At 35.0% G+C, this 13290-nt stretch overlaps 1 protein-coding gene across 4 annotated transcripts in view; it reads right to left on the bottom strand.

Annotated features, from left to right (window-relative positions):
• Nucleotides 1-13290, bottom strand: part of si:dkey-12j5.1 (uncharacterized) — an 86029-nt gene that overhangs the window by 45700 nt on the left and 27039 nt on the right. Inside the window, exon 9 of one of the 4 annotated variants that reach the window (XM_051866133.1) lies at nucleotides 12439-12570. The exons of the other annotated variants lie outside the window; for them this stretch is intronic. Within the exon in view, the coding sequence (XP_051722093.1) occupies nucleotides 12454-12570 (117 nt within the window). The 3' untranslated portion in view covers nucleotides 12439-12453. Of the gene's footprint in view, nucleotides 1-12438; nucleotides 12571-13290 lie in introns of those variants that run through there. 4 annotated transcript variants of the gene reach the window in all.

The following is a 13290-nucleotide window of genomic DNA, read 5'->3' as shown; positions in this document are numbered from 1 at the left end:
ACAACACCCTCTGCAACCACCTCTTAGCAACGTAAACTGTTTGTTCTCAGTTGATATTGTTCATTGAAGCTTACCGTATTATGTAGAAGAGTATTGTGAGAAAGAGATCGAGTGAACGAGTTTATTACCTGCATTCAGATTTAGCATTTCAGGTCAGTCCTATGAATAATAAAAAAAAAAATCTGTTTAAATGTCCGCTGCAATATCTTGTCCTTTTAACAGTTAAGGGTTTTCCAGTGTCTGACAGTGCTAGTCAAAGCATTTGTCAGTTGCATCTTGTTCCGTGTTCACAACAATTCAGTCTTTTCAATATAAAAGTCTTCACTACTGACTGACACACTCATAAAGACAGTCTTTGCCGCCATCTAATGGCGTAATAATGTAACTTCTGCTGCTGTTCATGGTCAGGGACTATTTTTTCTGATGGAAGGAAGGCTTTTAGTGATTTCACTTCATAAAAGTTGCACCAATACATATATTTTTTTTTCTTTAATACTTGTATTGTGTGGTAACCATTTTATAAAAGCAATAAGGTACTCGAGGCTAGTGCTGTATCGTGAATCATATCAGAATGATTTCTGAAAGATCATGTGACACTGAAGACCGGAGTAATGATGCTGAAAAGTAGGCTTTGTCATCACAGGAATAAATTACATTTTAAAATAGAACAGTTTTTCAATAGGAAAATTGTAATAACATTTCACAATATTACAGTTTTAACTGTATTTTTTAATCAAATAAATACAGCCTTGGTGAGCAGAAGAGACTTCTTTCAAAAAAACATTAAAAACTCTTACAGATCCCAAAGTTTTCAGCAGTAGTCTATGTCAGCAAAAATGTCTTTAGTTTATCTTTCCTTAGTTTACGTTAATTTTGGTTTATCTTTCTTAAAGGATTAGTTCACTTTAAAATGAAAATTACCCCAAGCTTTACTCACCCTCAAGCCATCCTAGGTGTATATGACTTTCTTCTTTCTGATGAACGCAATTATATTAATAAATATCCTGACGCGTCCAATCTTTATAATGGCAGTGAATGGAACGAACGAGTTTGAATCTCAAGAAAGTGCATCCATCCATCCATCATAATGGTACTCCACACGGCTCTGGGGGGGTTAATAAAGGCCTTCTGAATCGAAGCGATGTGTTTGTGTAAGAAAAATATCCATATTTAACAAGTTATAAAGTAAAATACCTAGCTTCCGCCAGACCGCCTTCCATATTCAACTTATGAAGAAAGTGTAACGCCTCTCACAGTTCAAAACGCTTACACTACGTCCTACGCCTTCCATATTCAAAATGTAACTGACGTGACGTCTGTTACGCTTTTTTCGTAAGTTGAATAAGGAAGGCAGTCTGGTGGAAGCTAGATATTTTACTTTATAACTTGTTAAATTTGGATATATTTCTTACACAAACGCTTTGCTTTAGAAGGCCTTTATTAACCCCCCAGAGCCATTTGGAGTACACACTACTGATATTGTATGTCATTTGTTACTGTTACTTAATTGAACAATTTTTCATTATACGCAATTGAAAACAGTTGAAATTGGGAAAGAGATGAGAGGCACATAAAGTATGTGATGTTTGTGTTTTGAGTGCATTTGAAGATGTTTATGAAATATGAGAGACTTGAGCTGGATCTCTCTGAGTGTGTGTGTTTCAGTGTGTTCCTATAATTGCTCTTAGATCCCTCCACTCTTTTGTCTAAGAGCAAGATCCGTCTTTCATTTCATTTCCTCCACTTCACCACAAATTTGAGTCTGCAGCAGGGCTAAGCACAAATCCTCCAAAGCCGACTGTGTATGTGTGTGCGCAGCCATCTGAAAGCCAGCGAGACAGGAAGAGAGAGAATTCAGCTGTATTGCAGCATCTCAGAAGCATTGATATGAAATAGAGCTCTGGGACACCAACAAGGTTGTCCAAACACAGCAAAAGTCACTCACACTAATGAAAGTTCCTGCACCAAAATACAGCACTTCTTCCTGCAAGACATCAGCACCTCAGCACACCCTATGTGAGTTTTACAGGTGTAAATATGCTGAAATGGCTATATTTTCTACTAAGTTAATTGTTTTTACTGATTTTTCAAATATATGCACAGAAAAATGTCTAAATATTGAAAGTCATTGGGGTCCAAAGTTGTTTTGATCACACTGACTTTCATTGTATAGAAAATATAAAAAAATAGTTCTTTTTAAAACAAAACAAAAGAAAGTAAGTCATACAGGTTTTCAACAAAATGAGGGTGACTAACTGATAACAGACTTTTCATTTCTGGGTGAAATATTCAAAGTATATTTAGCAACATATATGAGATTTTGATTTAAATTCTATTTTTGGCTCATATCAATATTCCCTCAGTTAGGAAAATCATGATGCCGGTGAGACCCTCATCAGAGTTCTCCTTCAAGAAACCAAGCATACGGACTTTAAGGACGATCACCTCAGTGTTTGACTCCTTTTTTGGCACGTGGACTGAAATTGTGGTGCGTCGTCTTGTAGACATAACATAACATTAAGTTATAAGGTAAAAAAAACTCAGAGACATTGCCTCAAAGTGTGTGTGTGTTGTTTGTTTTCTATTCCTGAGTGAGAAAGAGAGTGGAAGAGAGAAGCTAATAAGGCCAAAGGAAGATGAAACATGATGCTAACATCAAATTAACCCACTTAAAGCAAGAGATGGCCAAACACTCTTCAATCCAGCCAGAAGGGTTAGATAGATAGAGGGGAATTTAATTAGAAAGAAGTGTGGAGTCATGCGACAAACCAAATTCAACCAAGTAGGTTAATTAGGAGCACTTGTTTCCTGTCTTCCTTTCCTTCTGTCTCACACTTTCCTGTATACTCCTGTATACTAAACACTCGCAAATACACTCTCAAATGCACCATATACATGTAAACACAACAGCAAAGTCTGGCATCTACAAAATGCTGTTGTGCATTAAGTATAAATTATCTCACTGCACAAACCATGTGGGTATAGAGTATATGAAAATAGGCAGAATAGAAAACAATGGGTCCAACATAAGCTTAAAGACAATAGAGCTTGAGTGACAGCTCTATTCTAACCAATCTCTGATGAGAATGCATGCCAATTACAATGAGGTTTATGAACATGCAGTAACAATGGCAAACAGTCCTACAGACTGATTAAACCACCCGGTCCATTATCTCCAACACCCCAGACAGAAGCTAACACCACATTCACTCAACTTGCAGTGAGCGTGTCACTAAAGTATTTCATATATTTACTTTTTTTTTTTTTAGATTTGAAAAAAACAATTTATAATTAATAAATTAATGCATAATAATAAATGTTTTTTTTTTTCTTCTATTCATCAAAGACTCCTTAAAAGGAGTGCACAGGTTTCCACTAAAAATATTAAGCATCACAACTGTTTTAAACATTGATGATAATAATAAGAAAGAGCACCATTATGTATTGAGCACCATTATGTGACACTGAAAACTGGTGTAGCCTAATGGCTGCTGAAAATTCAGCTTTTAAAATATTAAATTTGAAAACAGTTATTTTAAATTGTTTAAATTTTCCACAAAATTACCCTTTTTTCATTTGTTTTTTTTTATCAAATAAATGCAGTCTTGGCAAGCATAAGAGATTTCTTTCAAAATCATTTCAACCTTACCAACCACAAACTTTTGAATGGTAGTGTATGTTCACTATCCAGACAGAATATACAGAATGTATGGTTGTATAAATCAATAGTAGCATGCTTGTTTATTGTACTGGTCTCACAAATATTGTAGATCTGAAGCTTTTTTAAGTAAAGTCATGAAGTTGAGGGTCACTAATATTTCCTGTTATCACTAAGTCCCACAGAAAACCACCTAAATAAGTCAAATCACATTTTATAATTTTTTTTTTGTGTTACATTCATAATGTTAGTCAAGGTTTCTTGCACCATAAACAGTCATAATCTATAAGCATTTTTCCGGTTCTCTGACCCGTGCTATTAGTGTGGGTCATCTTGAACCATTTTAGACACAGTTTACTGCAACTTAGCATCAACTTTTCAGCCTGAAAGTTCTTGCCATTCTGCACAGATTTGATTTTGGCACCATGTCTCTTGCACAAGCTTACAACGCACATGGTGTGTCTCTCACACATCATATCTCTCACTCAAAAACTCAAATTATGCCTCTTAAGCCGTGATTTGTCACATAGGGTCAATTTACTGTAGTAACAGCTATGATGGATCTTCAAGTGCTAACAGCACTTTGGAAATTTTGCAGTACTGTACCTTCAAAAGGGATAGTTCACCCAAAAATTGTCATCATTATTTACCCTCATTTCATCCCATACCTGTATGACTTTCGTTCCTATGCAGAAAAAAAAATAGAAAGTCATACAGGTTTGAAACAACATAAAGGTGAGCAAATGATAGCAGAATTTCATGTGTGGGAGAACTGTCCAATTATGGATTTTATAAAAACTCTTTTTTTACTCACTAAATAAGTAACAATGCTTATAAGCAAATGAATCTCAGCTATTACAATAATATGCAGATCAGGATAAACACTGACGAAAACAAACTTGATGCAAACATTAAATTATCAAACATTAAATCTTCTTAAAGCAATAAATGAAAATGATTGACAAAAAAAGAAGAAGAATGAAATACTCCATGAACCCAAAATTGGGAGTTTTGTGGCTTTTAGTTTAAGTTAATACCTCACATCTTCTAGTGTCAGGGTTCTCACACCTTTCAACCAACTTCTTTTCATGACTCTTCCAAGGTGTGGATATCGATTCTGCTTTCATAAGCATATCCAATATTTTTACCCAAAAATATGTTATTTAGAATGTCATCATTAATGTCTCAAATGCATCTTTCCTCTTTCAATAGGAAAATCATTAACACAGTAAAATAAATGTGCAGGTCTTTCAAGAATGAAAGAAGACAAAAAAAGTTTTTCTCATCATCTTTTTTTTTTTTTTTTTTTTTTGCTTGGTTTGAGTGATGTAACAATAAAAAATGTCCTGTCATTGTTTCCCTTGAGATTCCAGAAGTGGTGGGAAAAAGAAAAAGAAAAAGACTGCAAGTATTTTCTTTGTTGCTTAAAGGATTAGTTCACTTTCAAATAAAAATTTCCTGATAATTTACTCACCCCCATGTCATCCAAGATGTCCATGTCCTTCTTTCTTCAGTCGAAAAGAAATTAAGGTTTTTGATGAAAACATTCCAGGATTTTTCTCCATATAGTGGACTTCAATTGGCCCCAAATGGTTGAAGGTCAAAATTACAGTTTCAGTGCAGCTTTAAAGCGTTCCACGTGATCCCAGACAAGAAATAAGGGTCTTATCTAGAGAAACCATCGCTTCATTTTCTTTACGTTTTAACCATAAATGCTCATCTTGAACTAGCTCTCTTCTTATTCTTCTCTATTAGAATTCCAGCAGTGCAGACCTTCATTTCTTTTCAACTGAAGAAAGAAGGACATGGACATCTTGGATGACATGGGGGTGAGTAAATTATCAGGAAATTTTTATGTTAAAGTGAACCTGATTAAAAAAAAATGTCCAGTTTTAAATCTTTTAGAGAATTCGGCATTAAAACCAGTTAATAAACCAGTATAAACTTATAAAATCAAGATCTCTTATCCAGAATTACATTAGGGTCTTCACAAATGTTTAAACATGTTTTAAACATTTACAAATGTTTTAGAATTACAAAAGAAAGACTACATTATTCTGAGGAAATGTAAACACATGTACAGCCAAAAAGCCTTGCGAAGTGAACACTGGATCACTGGATAGCAGGTTCTGGAATATTGAAAATCAGAGAGATGAAATTGCACAAAAAGCCTGCCATTCACGGCCAGCACAAAGGAACAGACAACACAAAGCTTGTTGTTGAACACGCTCTCACTCAGAATTTGAAAGTGGCGTAGCCTCTTGTGACGATCAAAGTAACACGATTCAATGTCCTCTCTATTTACTTTCCTAACAAACCGTCACAGGACGGTTCCGCACAGACAACTGAATGTATGATAAGCAGCCTGTTTGCAGTATCAAAGGTAGACAAAGGAGCTTTCCTGTCAGAAAATCAAGTCACGTTTTCAGGAGAAAAAAAAGAAACACCAGCAGAAAAAAGATAGAGAGATTTGTAAGAATGACAGTTCATGGCTCTTCAACTCTCTTGATGATGAAGAAAATTCAAATGTTTGTACATATACGTCCGCGTGAATGGTTCAGTGTGTGGTTTTGTAATCAAAAACAAACTACTAATAATGGAGAAATAAAAGAGCTTTTAGTTGAAAGGTCCAAGGTCGAAGCCTTGAGGGACATTATAATAAGGCAAGTGAGGACAGGCAGAGGGAGAGGCGGATGGGTGTGAAGACAAGAACAGCAGCCAAATTAGAGAAATTAAGAAGAGGAAGCCAAATGTCAGGTCAAACATAATTAGACTGGGATGAGAGAGAGGGTGAGAAGGATGGACAGAAGAAGCGAGAAAAAAAAAAAAAAAAAGAGATGCTCTGGAAAACAACATGCCCAGAATGAGGAGTTTACAGCTCCACAGGGTTTTATCCGCCGTTTATGATTAATTTTGGAATGCCTGGAAGTGTGACAGCAAACTGCAAATCGTGTGAAACATGAAAAGAACCAGTGGATTTACAGAATCAAATTATTAAAATCAATAAATGTAGTTAACTATAAGTGTATAAATGTTGATAATAAACATCATAGAATGGGGGGGTACAAAAAAATTCTATAGTTGTTCTCAACCAGGTGGGGCCAGGGGCCACTAGGGGGCCTCAAGATGACTTAAAATGATTTAAAATAAATATTTTTAAAAACCATTATCCATATCAAGCAAATCACCAAAAACAAAAACTGGAAAAATTGTAGGGTCTTCGAATATTGTTGTGAACAATGGGGGGCTTTGCTGTCAAAAAAAGGTTAAGAACCACTGATTTCTAAAACTTTTAAGAGTGCATTAATTTCCTAGAATTCGCAATTTTAAAATTACCTATTTTTCCATCATTATTTTTCCATATGGGAATAGTGGAACAAAGAAAGGAAATGATACCAAAAAGCAGAACTGAGTATTTTCATTAGAGGGAATAATTAATTAGAGTGTACTGATGGGAGGCATATTAGGGGGAGGCCTGATGAAATCCTTATTAAGCGAGCGCCATACTGCAGGAGATAGCACATGCCGGGAGGCGTGGATATCGGCTGCTGTGATTGCCATCGTGAGCCTGTGCCCAATCCTTCACTGCTGATTGGGCAGAGCTCAAGAGGATTTTTCAGAGTGGAAAGCGTAACAAAACACAACGAATAACTGCGCACAGCCAGACGACTGATGTCAAGCATTTTCTGACAGAATGCACAAAATAGCCGGACAAAGTTTTCCCAGAAAATGAAAATTAAATATGCACACCATACACTGGTAATTTTAATGAATAATGAAAAACTACAAACTGCTAGCAAGAACTGCAATGCTATAAGCACAGTGTGAGAGACACATTTTTACTATGGCTCTTATTTGTATTATTTCCATTTACTTTTTACTTTACTTGTATCTTTCATTTTTACTTGTCAGTTACACTATATATTAAATGTATGCATGTTGGTTTGCACTATTTAAAAACCCTTTCACAACAAATGACACAAAAAGCAAAACAAATTACAGATAAGTTCTATTCAATCACAAAAGCAAAGTGTTTAATGCAAATGGAAAGAGATACAAAAGGACAGCAAAACACCAAAAAGCTAAATAGTTTTTAAATGCTACAAGTGAATTTGAACATTACAATATTATAATGTATAATGTATAAGTATAAAAAATGGATATTCATTTTGAAATGTAAATTAGTGTTATACTTGAAATGTAAATTAGTGTTATACTTACTAATAATTAATAATTATTATAATTATTTGTGTTTTTAAAGGTTAACTTGAAGTAAGTGCTAGATTACAGCAAAGGTATCAAAATGTAAAAACTAAAAAGAGCATGAGCATGGACAACTAAATACCTAATGTTGAACTGGATGGATGGATGGATGGATGGATGGATGGATGGATGGATGAAGAATGATAGAATGATTGACAGACAGAACGATAGAAATACAGAATGATAGAACGATGGATGGATGGATGGACAAATAATGAATGATAGAATGATTGACAGACAGAACAATATAAATAGAAAATGACAGAACGATGGATGGATGGATGGATAGATGGATATGGTACAGATATATTGTGCATCCCTACTTATATCTTATTACTATAAGAAAACAAACAGAAACAAACAGACAAAGAAAGAAAACAAAAGTTACTGATCTTGTTAACAACTCATGAAAGTTGAGGATGCACAAGTGTATTGAGTGCACGTACGTGAAAGAGAGCCAGACAGAGAAAGAGGTGCAAGCACCAAAACACAAATATAAAGCAATCCAGCCTGTTAACTGCTTTTAGAGAAGCGAATGTTTGATCTCTCTTGTCCCTCCATTGATGGAGGTAATGATTAAAAGACAGCAACAGACCAAGAGCGACAAACACACAGGACAGATACCACAAAGCACCCCCTCTCGTTATCTGCTTTTAGGATTGTGCATGTCTGATCTTTCATGGCCTCTGCTGATAGAGGTATTGATTGAGAGAGAAAGAGAATCCTGTCCTGTTGTTCTTCCAGATGTGCTGCGTGTCTCACTGCAGTTCTGTGCTGAAGCTGTAACAGGTCACACACGTGTATATCAGCATGTCTTTCTGTGTGCGTTTGTGTGTGTGAAACAGTACAGTCTCTGTTCTCTCCTCTAATTCAGGCTACGTTTTCTTTATTCTACTACTCCTGCTGAGCTCTGGCGCTTCTACATGCCCTCCCTGACCTCTGCCGGCAAGACAAATAGATTTCTCTCTACCTGCTTCTAAACATACACTCATACTAACACACACAGACCTTATTAGGATTATTATTGATGCTCTGTCAACACAGCGACTAAAATACACTAAACCCCACAACCCTGCACACTGTTCTTAACTAAATGCATGTACAAAAGTGTGTGTGTATGCATGTGTGAGAGAGACGGTTAAAGAGAATAAGTCAGAGAGAGAGAGAGAGAGAGAGAGAGAGAGAGAGAGAGAGAGAGAGTTAAAATTAAACATTAAACAAAAGTAATAAGCAAAAATTAACTAAATATATATGTAACAAGTAAATTTACAAGTAAGCAACTAATTAAAAATATCAAGTGCTATTTTTCAGTGTCTCATGCACAAGTGCCACATATTTCAGATGCTGCATCTAATTGAAAAAAATTACACTGCAGAATTAATTAAATGGAAGAAAATTTAACATGTCAAATTATCATCAAGTAGTAGGGTCATTGACAAATAAGGTTTTTAAAAAAGCGTAAAAAAACATAATGGAGATATAATTCATTTTGAAGTTTTATTAAGTGTTAACAATGAGATTATGTGGTTTTTATAATCAATTAACACTGCTTTTGTCATTTTTTTACATGATGAACAAAATTTGTCACCAAAAAAAACGGTTTAATCAAAATTTCAGTTTTATCGAATGACGATATTTTCAAACAATGCTAACAGGCTCATCTAGCTAGCTATCTAGTTAGTTTGCTAGTTAGCTAGCAAAAGGACAATCAAACATTTTATATTTAGTACAAGTTTTTAAAATATTAAAACATTTTCCATGTTTTATAGCGGTTGTACCGAATGACCTGATGTTTTGGGACATGCGTATGAGCAAGTGAAAACATGAATTTTTCAGATAGTTAAAAGAGAGTTAGTTACTTTGCTTCATGATCATGTGGTCCTTTGCAGGTATCTGAATGATGTCACATCCTGTCACATGATATTGACCACATGACTTGATCCAAAATGGTCCCTTTATATTGCGTGATTTTTCCCCCAAATCAGTTCACCGCAAATCCCGCCCTGGAGCCGATTCTAAACATTTCATTGGCCATGTCAATCACAGTAACGATTACCTACACCCAACATTGATCCCTAAACCTACCCGTCACTGTAACCTCAGCCGATGAAATTGGTTGCAGGGCGGGGAATTCCGCTAAACTGTTTTGGAAAAAAAAGCACTTCTTTATATTGGTTACTCCGAATGACATCAATGAAATTTCCGGACATTTTTTCTCATAACAAAGCAACAACTTCTACACGTAATTTTAATACCATTTTGCACTATGTTGATGTATGATGTTATAAAATCATGCCAGAATAAAAAATATATACATTTATTACATTTTAAGATATTTTAATCACAAATGAATTGGCTGTATTGGCCTTTGGACGGTTAAACCGAATGACCTTTTGACACTTCAAAATCTTTAAAATACCTTTATATGTAGCAAAACCTTTTGGATTCAATAAAATAGATCTAGTTTACATACTTTGGATGTCATATCTTTGTTTTTTTATTATTATTAAGGCCTTTGGACAAAAAAAATGACCCATCACGTCATTGACGCAGTAACAGATATGCTAATGGTACAAGTAAATTTACAAATGTGCCACTTTGAAAATTAAAAAACCATTACCATTTCCATCGGTTACAATCATTATACCATGGTATTACCACATTACTCTGGTGAAAAGGGATAGCGTAACCACTGTACATGCTATTTTACTGCATTTGGTATATACTTGACCTACATACAAACATGCTGATGTGGCAGGTCAGCTGGTCCCATCTCATATAGTTCATTAGTCTGCCATGGACATATAATGTCAAAAAGAGCTTATAGTTCAAAACCATAGCAGCACTTCCTCAACGTAGGAGAGAAAATTTTGAAAGTCAGCTTTTGACTTAAAATAAATCATGCTGTGATAAAAATAAAAGTCTCTCTTCAGCCTGCAGCTTAAACCACAAACTGCAATTGGCTCACCTTGATGTTAGAGTTACGCTCATGCTACATTATATCGACTCAAGAGTTCTTAACTACCAATGTACTTCCTGTTTCCTACAAGCACAAGTGTCAATAATAATTATTAGACATAAAGGGTGTAGATGAAAAAATAAAAAAGTAATGTTTTACACTATTAAAAATTACTAATCTAATATCTGAAAATGGAACATGAAAATAACAAATATAACAATTTATAGATTTATACTTAATTTTGAGTAGTAATTTTTTTAATATAAGCTTTCGACCTAATTTGATTGAAATGTTGAAATGTTGTAAGAGAGAAAGAAAGAAAGAAAGAAAGAAAGAAAAGAAAGAAAGAAATAAAAGGTTTTACTGTGTAAAGAGAGGGAGAATAGGGTTGGAACATGTTGCTGGCTGAATTCAAACCGAGTCATCCGTGTGGTCACCAGGGCTCAATGTGTCATGAATATGTGAACAGACAGCTTCAACATGCCTTTGCCTAGCTCTGAACTGAAACAAACACTCACAGACAAACAACAACACATTCCCTTTCCACTCTCTCAGACGCACTGACTGCAAGAGTTTGATTTCAGCAGCGGTGGAGCTGTCAGCCGCGTGCCGCAGCTCTTGTGACGCTGGAGTAGAGCTGAGCTCTGACTGACAGTCAGGAGAGAGCAGACGCTTGCTGACAGGACTCCAAACAAAGGGAAGTGTCAGTTTGCTTGCGTGACATGCCGGCAGCTTACACGTGGCAAAGAAAAGCTGAAGATGAAGCACTCGTGCCAATTTAGAAGCACTGCCAGTCTTAGGAGATTTTAATCTCATCCATGAGATATCAATGAGAGGCTGTCAAAGAGATGTGAGAATATTCATCCGTGCTCTCTCTCTCTCTCTCTCTCATACACACAAACAAATTCTGCATCACAGAGATAAGAGCATTAGCCCATTGGGAAGACACCTTTTACACAGGATTACACAAATTAACGGCAAATTTCATTTAACAGATTCAACGTGGCACACAGACTTCAGAAGTGTTAAACAACAAAGTGCCAACTCCTGTCCAAAGACAGAATGACGATAAGTACAATGCAATGTGACAGCAAAGTAAGTACATTTAAGTATGAAGTCTTTAAATCATGTCTGAATCTCTGAACGATCATATTTTACACATAATTTCACATGAAATGGCACAATAATGTCAGTAACCATTAGAATATTTTAGGTTTTCTTTTTAACCCTAAATGTTGAATTAAAAAAAAACAAAACAAAAAAAACATGGTCAATTAAAGGTGCAGTCAGTCAATTTATGTTGATGTTGTGCTGGTCAGTCCCTGACTTATTATTCTAATGATGTGGATGCAGCATCAAGCAAAAGATCTGATGCAATTAGAAATACTACTAAGGATAAGGATAAACTTTATTTGTCCCCGAAGGGAAATTTGTCTTGGGCAAAGTGCTACAGTATTACTCTGACCATACAATAACATGACACTTAAACAAAACAGATAAAAACATACATTAAAACACAACAATATATAGATATAAAATACAAGATATGTAAAGTACAAAACACAGAAAAGTGCTAAAGTGCATTGTTCTTGGTAGAATTAAGCAGTTTTATCGAAGCAGGAACAAATGAAAGCTTCAGTCTGTTAGTTTTACACATTGGCATTCTCAGTCTCTTTCCTGATGGCAACGGCTGGCATTCGCTAAAAGAGGATGTTCAGAATCAGTACTGATACTTATTGCTCATCTCTGTCACTGCCTACACTATGCACAGTCAGACATGATTCAATCCAATTATCAAGGTGTCTAATAACGAGATAAAGTTATTAGCATTCAGCTGGTCATGTGATCGTTCTCCGCTCCACCATGTTTAAAGTTTATGGCATGCCCAACTCGGAAACTCGGGTATCAAAATTATCCCAGAGTTTCCCAGTAGTAAATATGATTTGAGAGTCCAATTTCTGACTAGGAAACTCACATTTACAATAATAACAATAGGATTAAGGATATGGATTTAAAATAAATAAATAAATAATAATAATAATAATAATAATAATAATAATAATAATAATTCACACAATATTTTTTTTTTTTAGAGCTTAGCATAACTAGAAAAATGTATATTCATCATACTGTCTATGGAATTATAAGATTTATTAATTCACATGACTTTTCCAGGTCTAGAAATCACACTATTAAAATAAGGATTAGGTTTTTCAAGACTCTGGAAATCTTGGTTCATCAAATAAAGTAAAATAGTTGTTGAATGGGTTAAATTACAATAAGAAATATTTCGATTTTAAGTTGTTTTGGCTTCTTTTTAAATCATTTTAAGTGATCTCAGAAGTTTGCCAAGACCCCTGGTTGAGAACCAAAGCTTTATTTCATATGATTGTATATGATTTTTAAACAT

Source organism: Ctenopharyngodon idella, chromosome 16, assembly GCF_019924925.1.
Source record: "Ctenopharyngodon idella isolate HZGC_01 chromosome 16, HZGC01, whole genome shotgun sequence".
NCBI lineage: Eukaryota > Metazoa > Chordata > Actinopteri > Cypriniformes > Xenocyprididae > Ctenopharyngodon > Ctenopharyngodon idella.
This window is presented reverse-complemented; position numbering and strand designations above follow the sequence as displayed.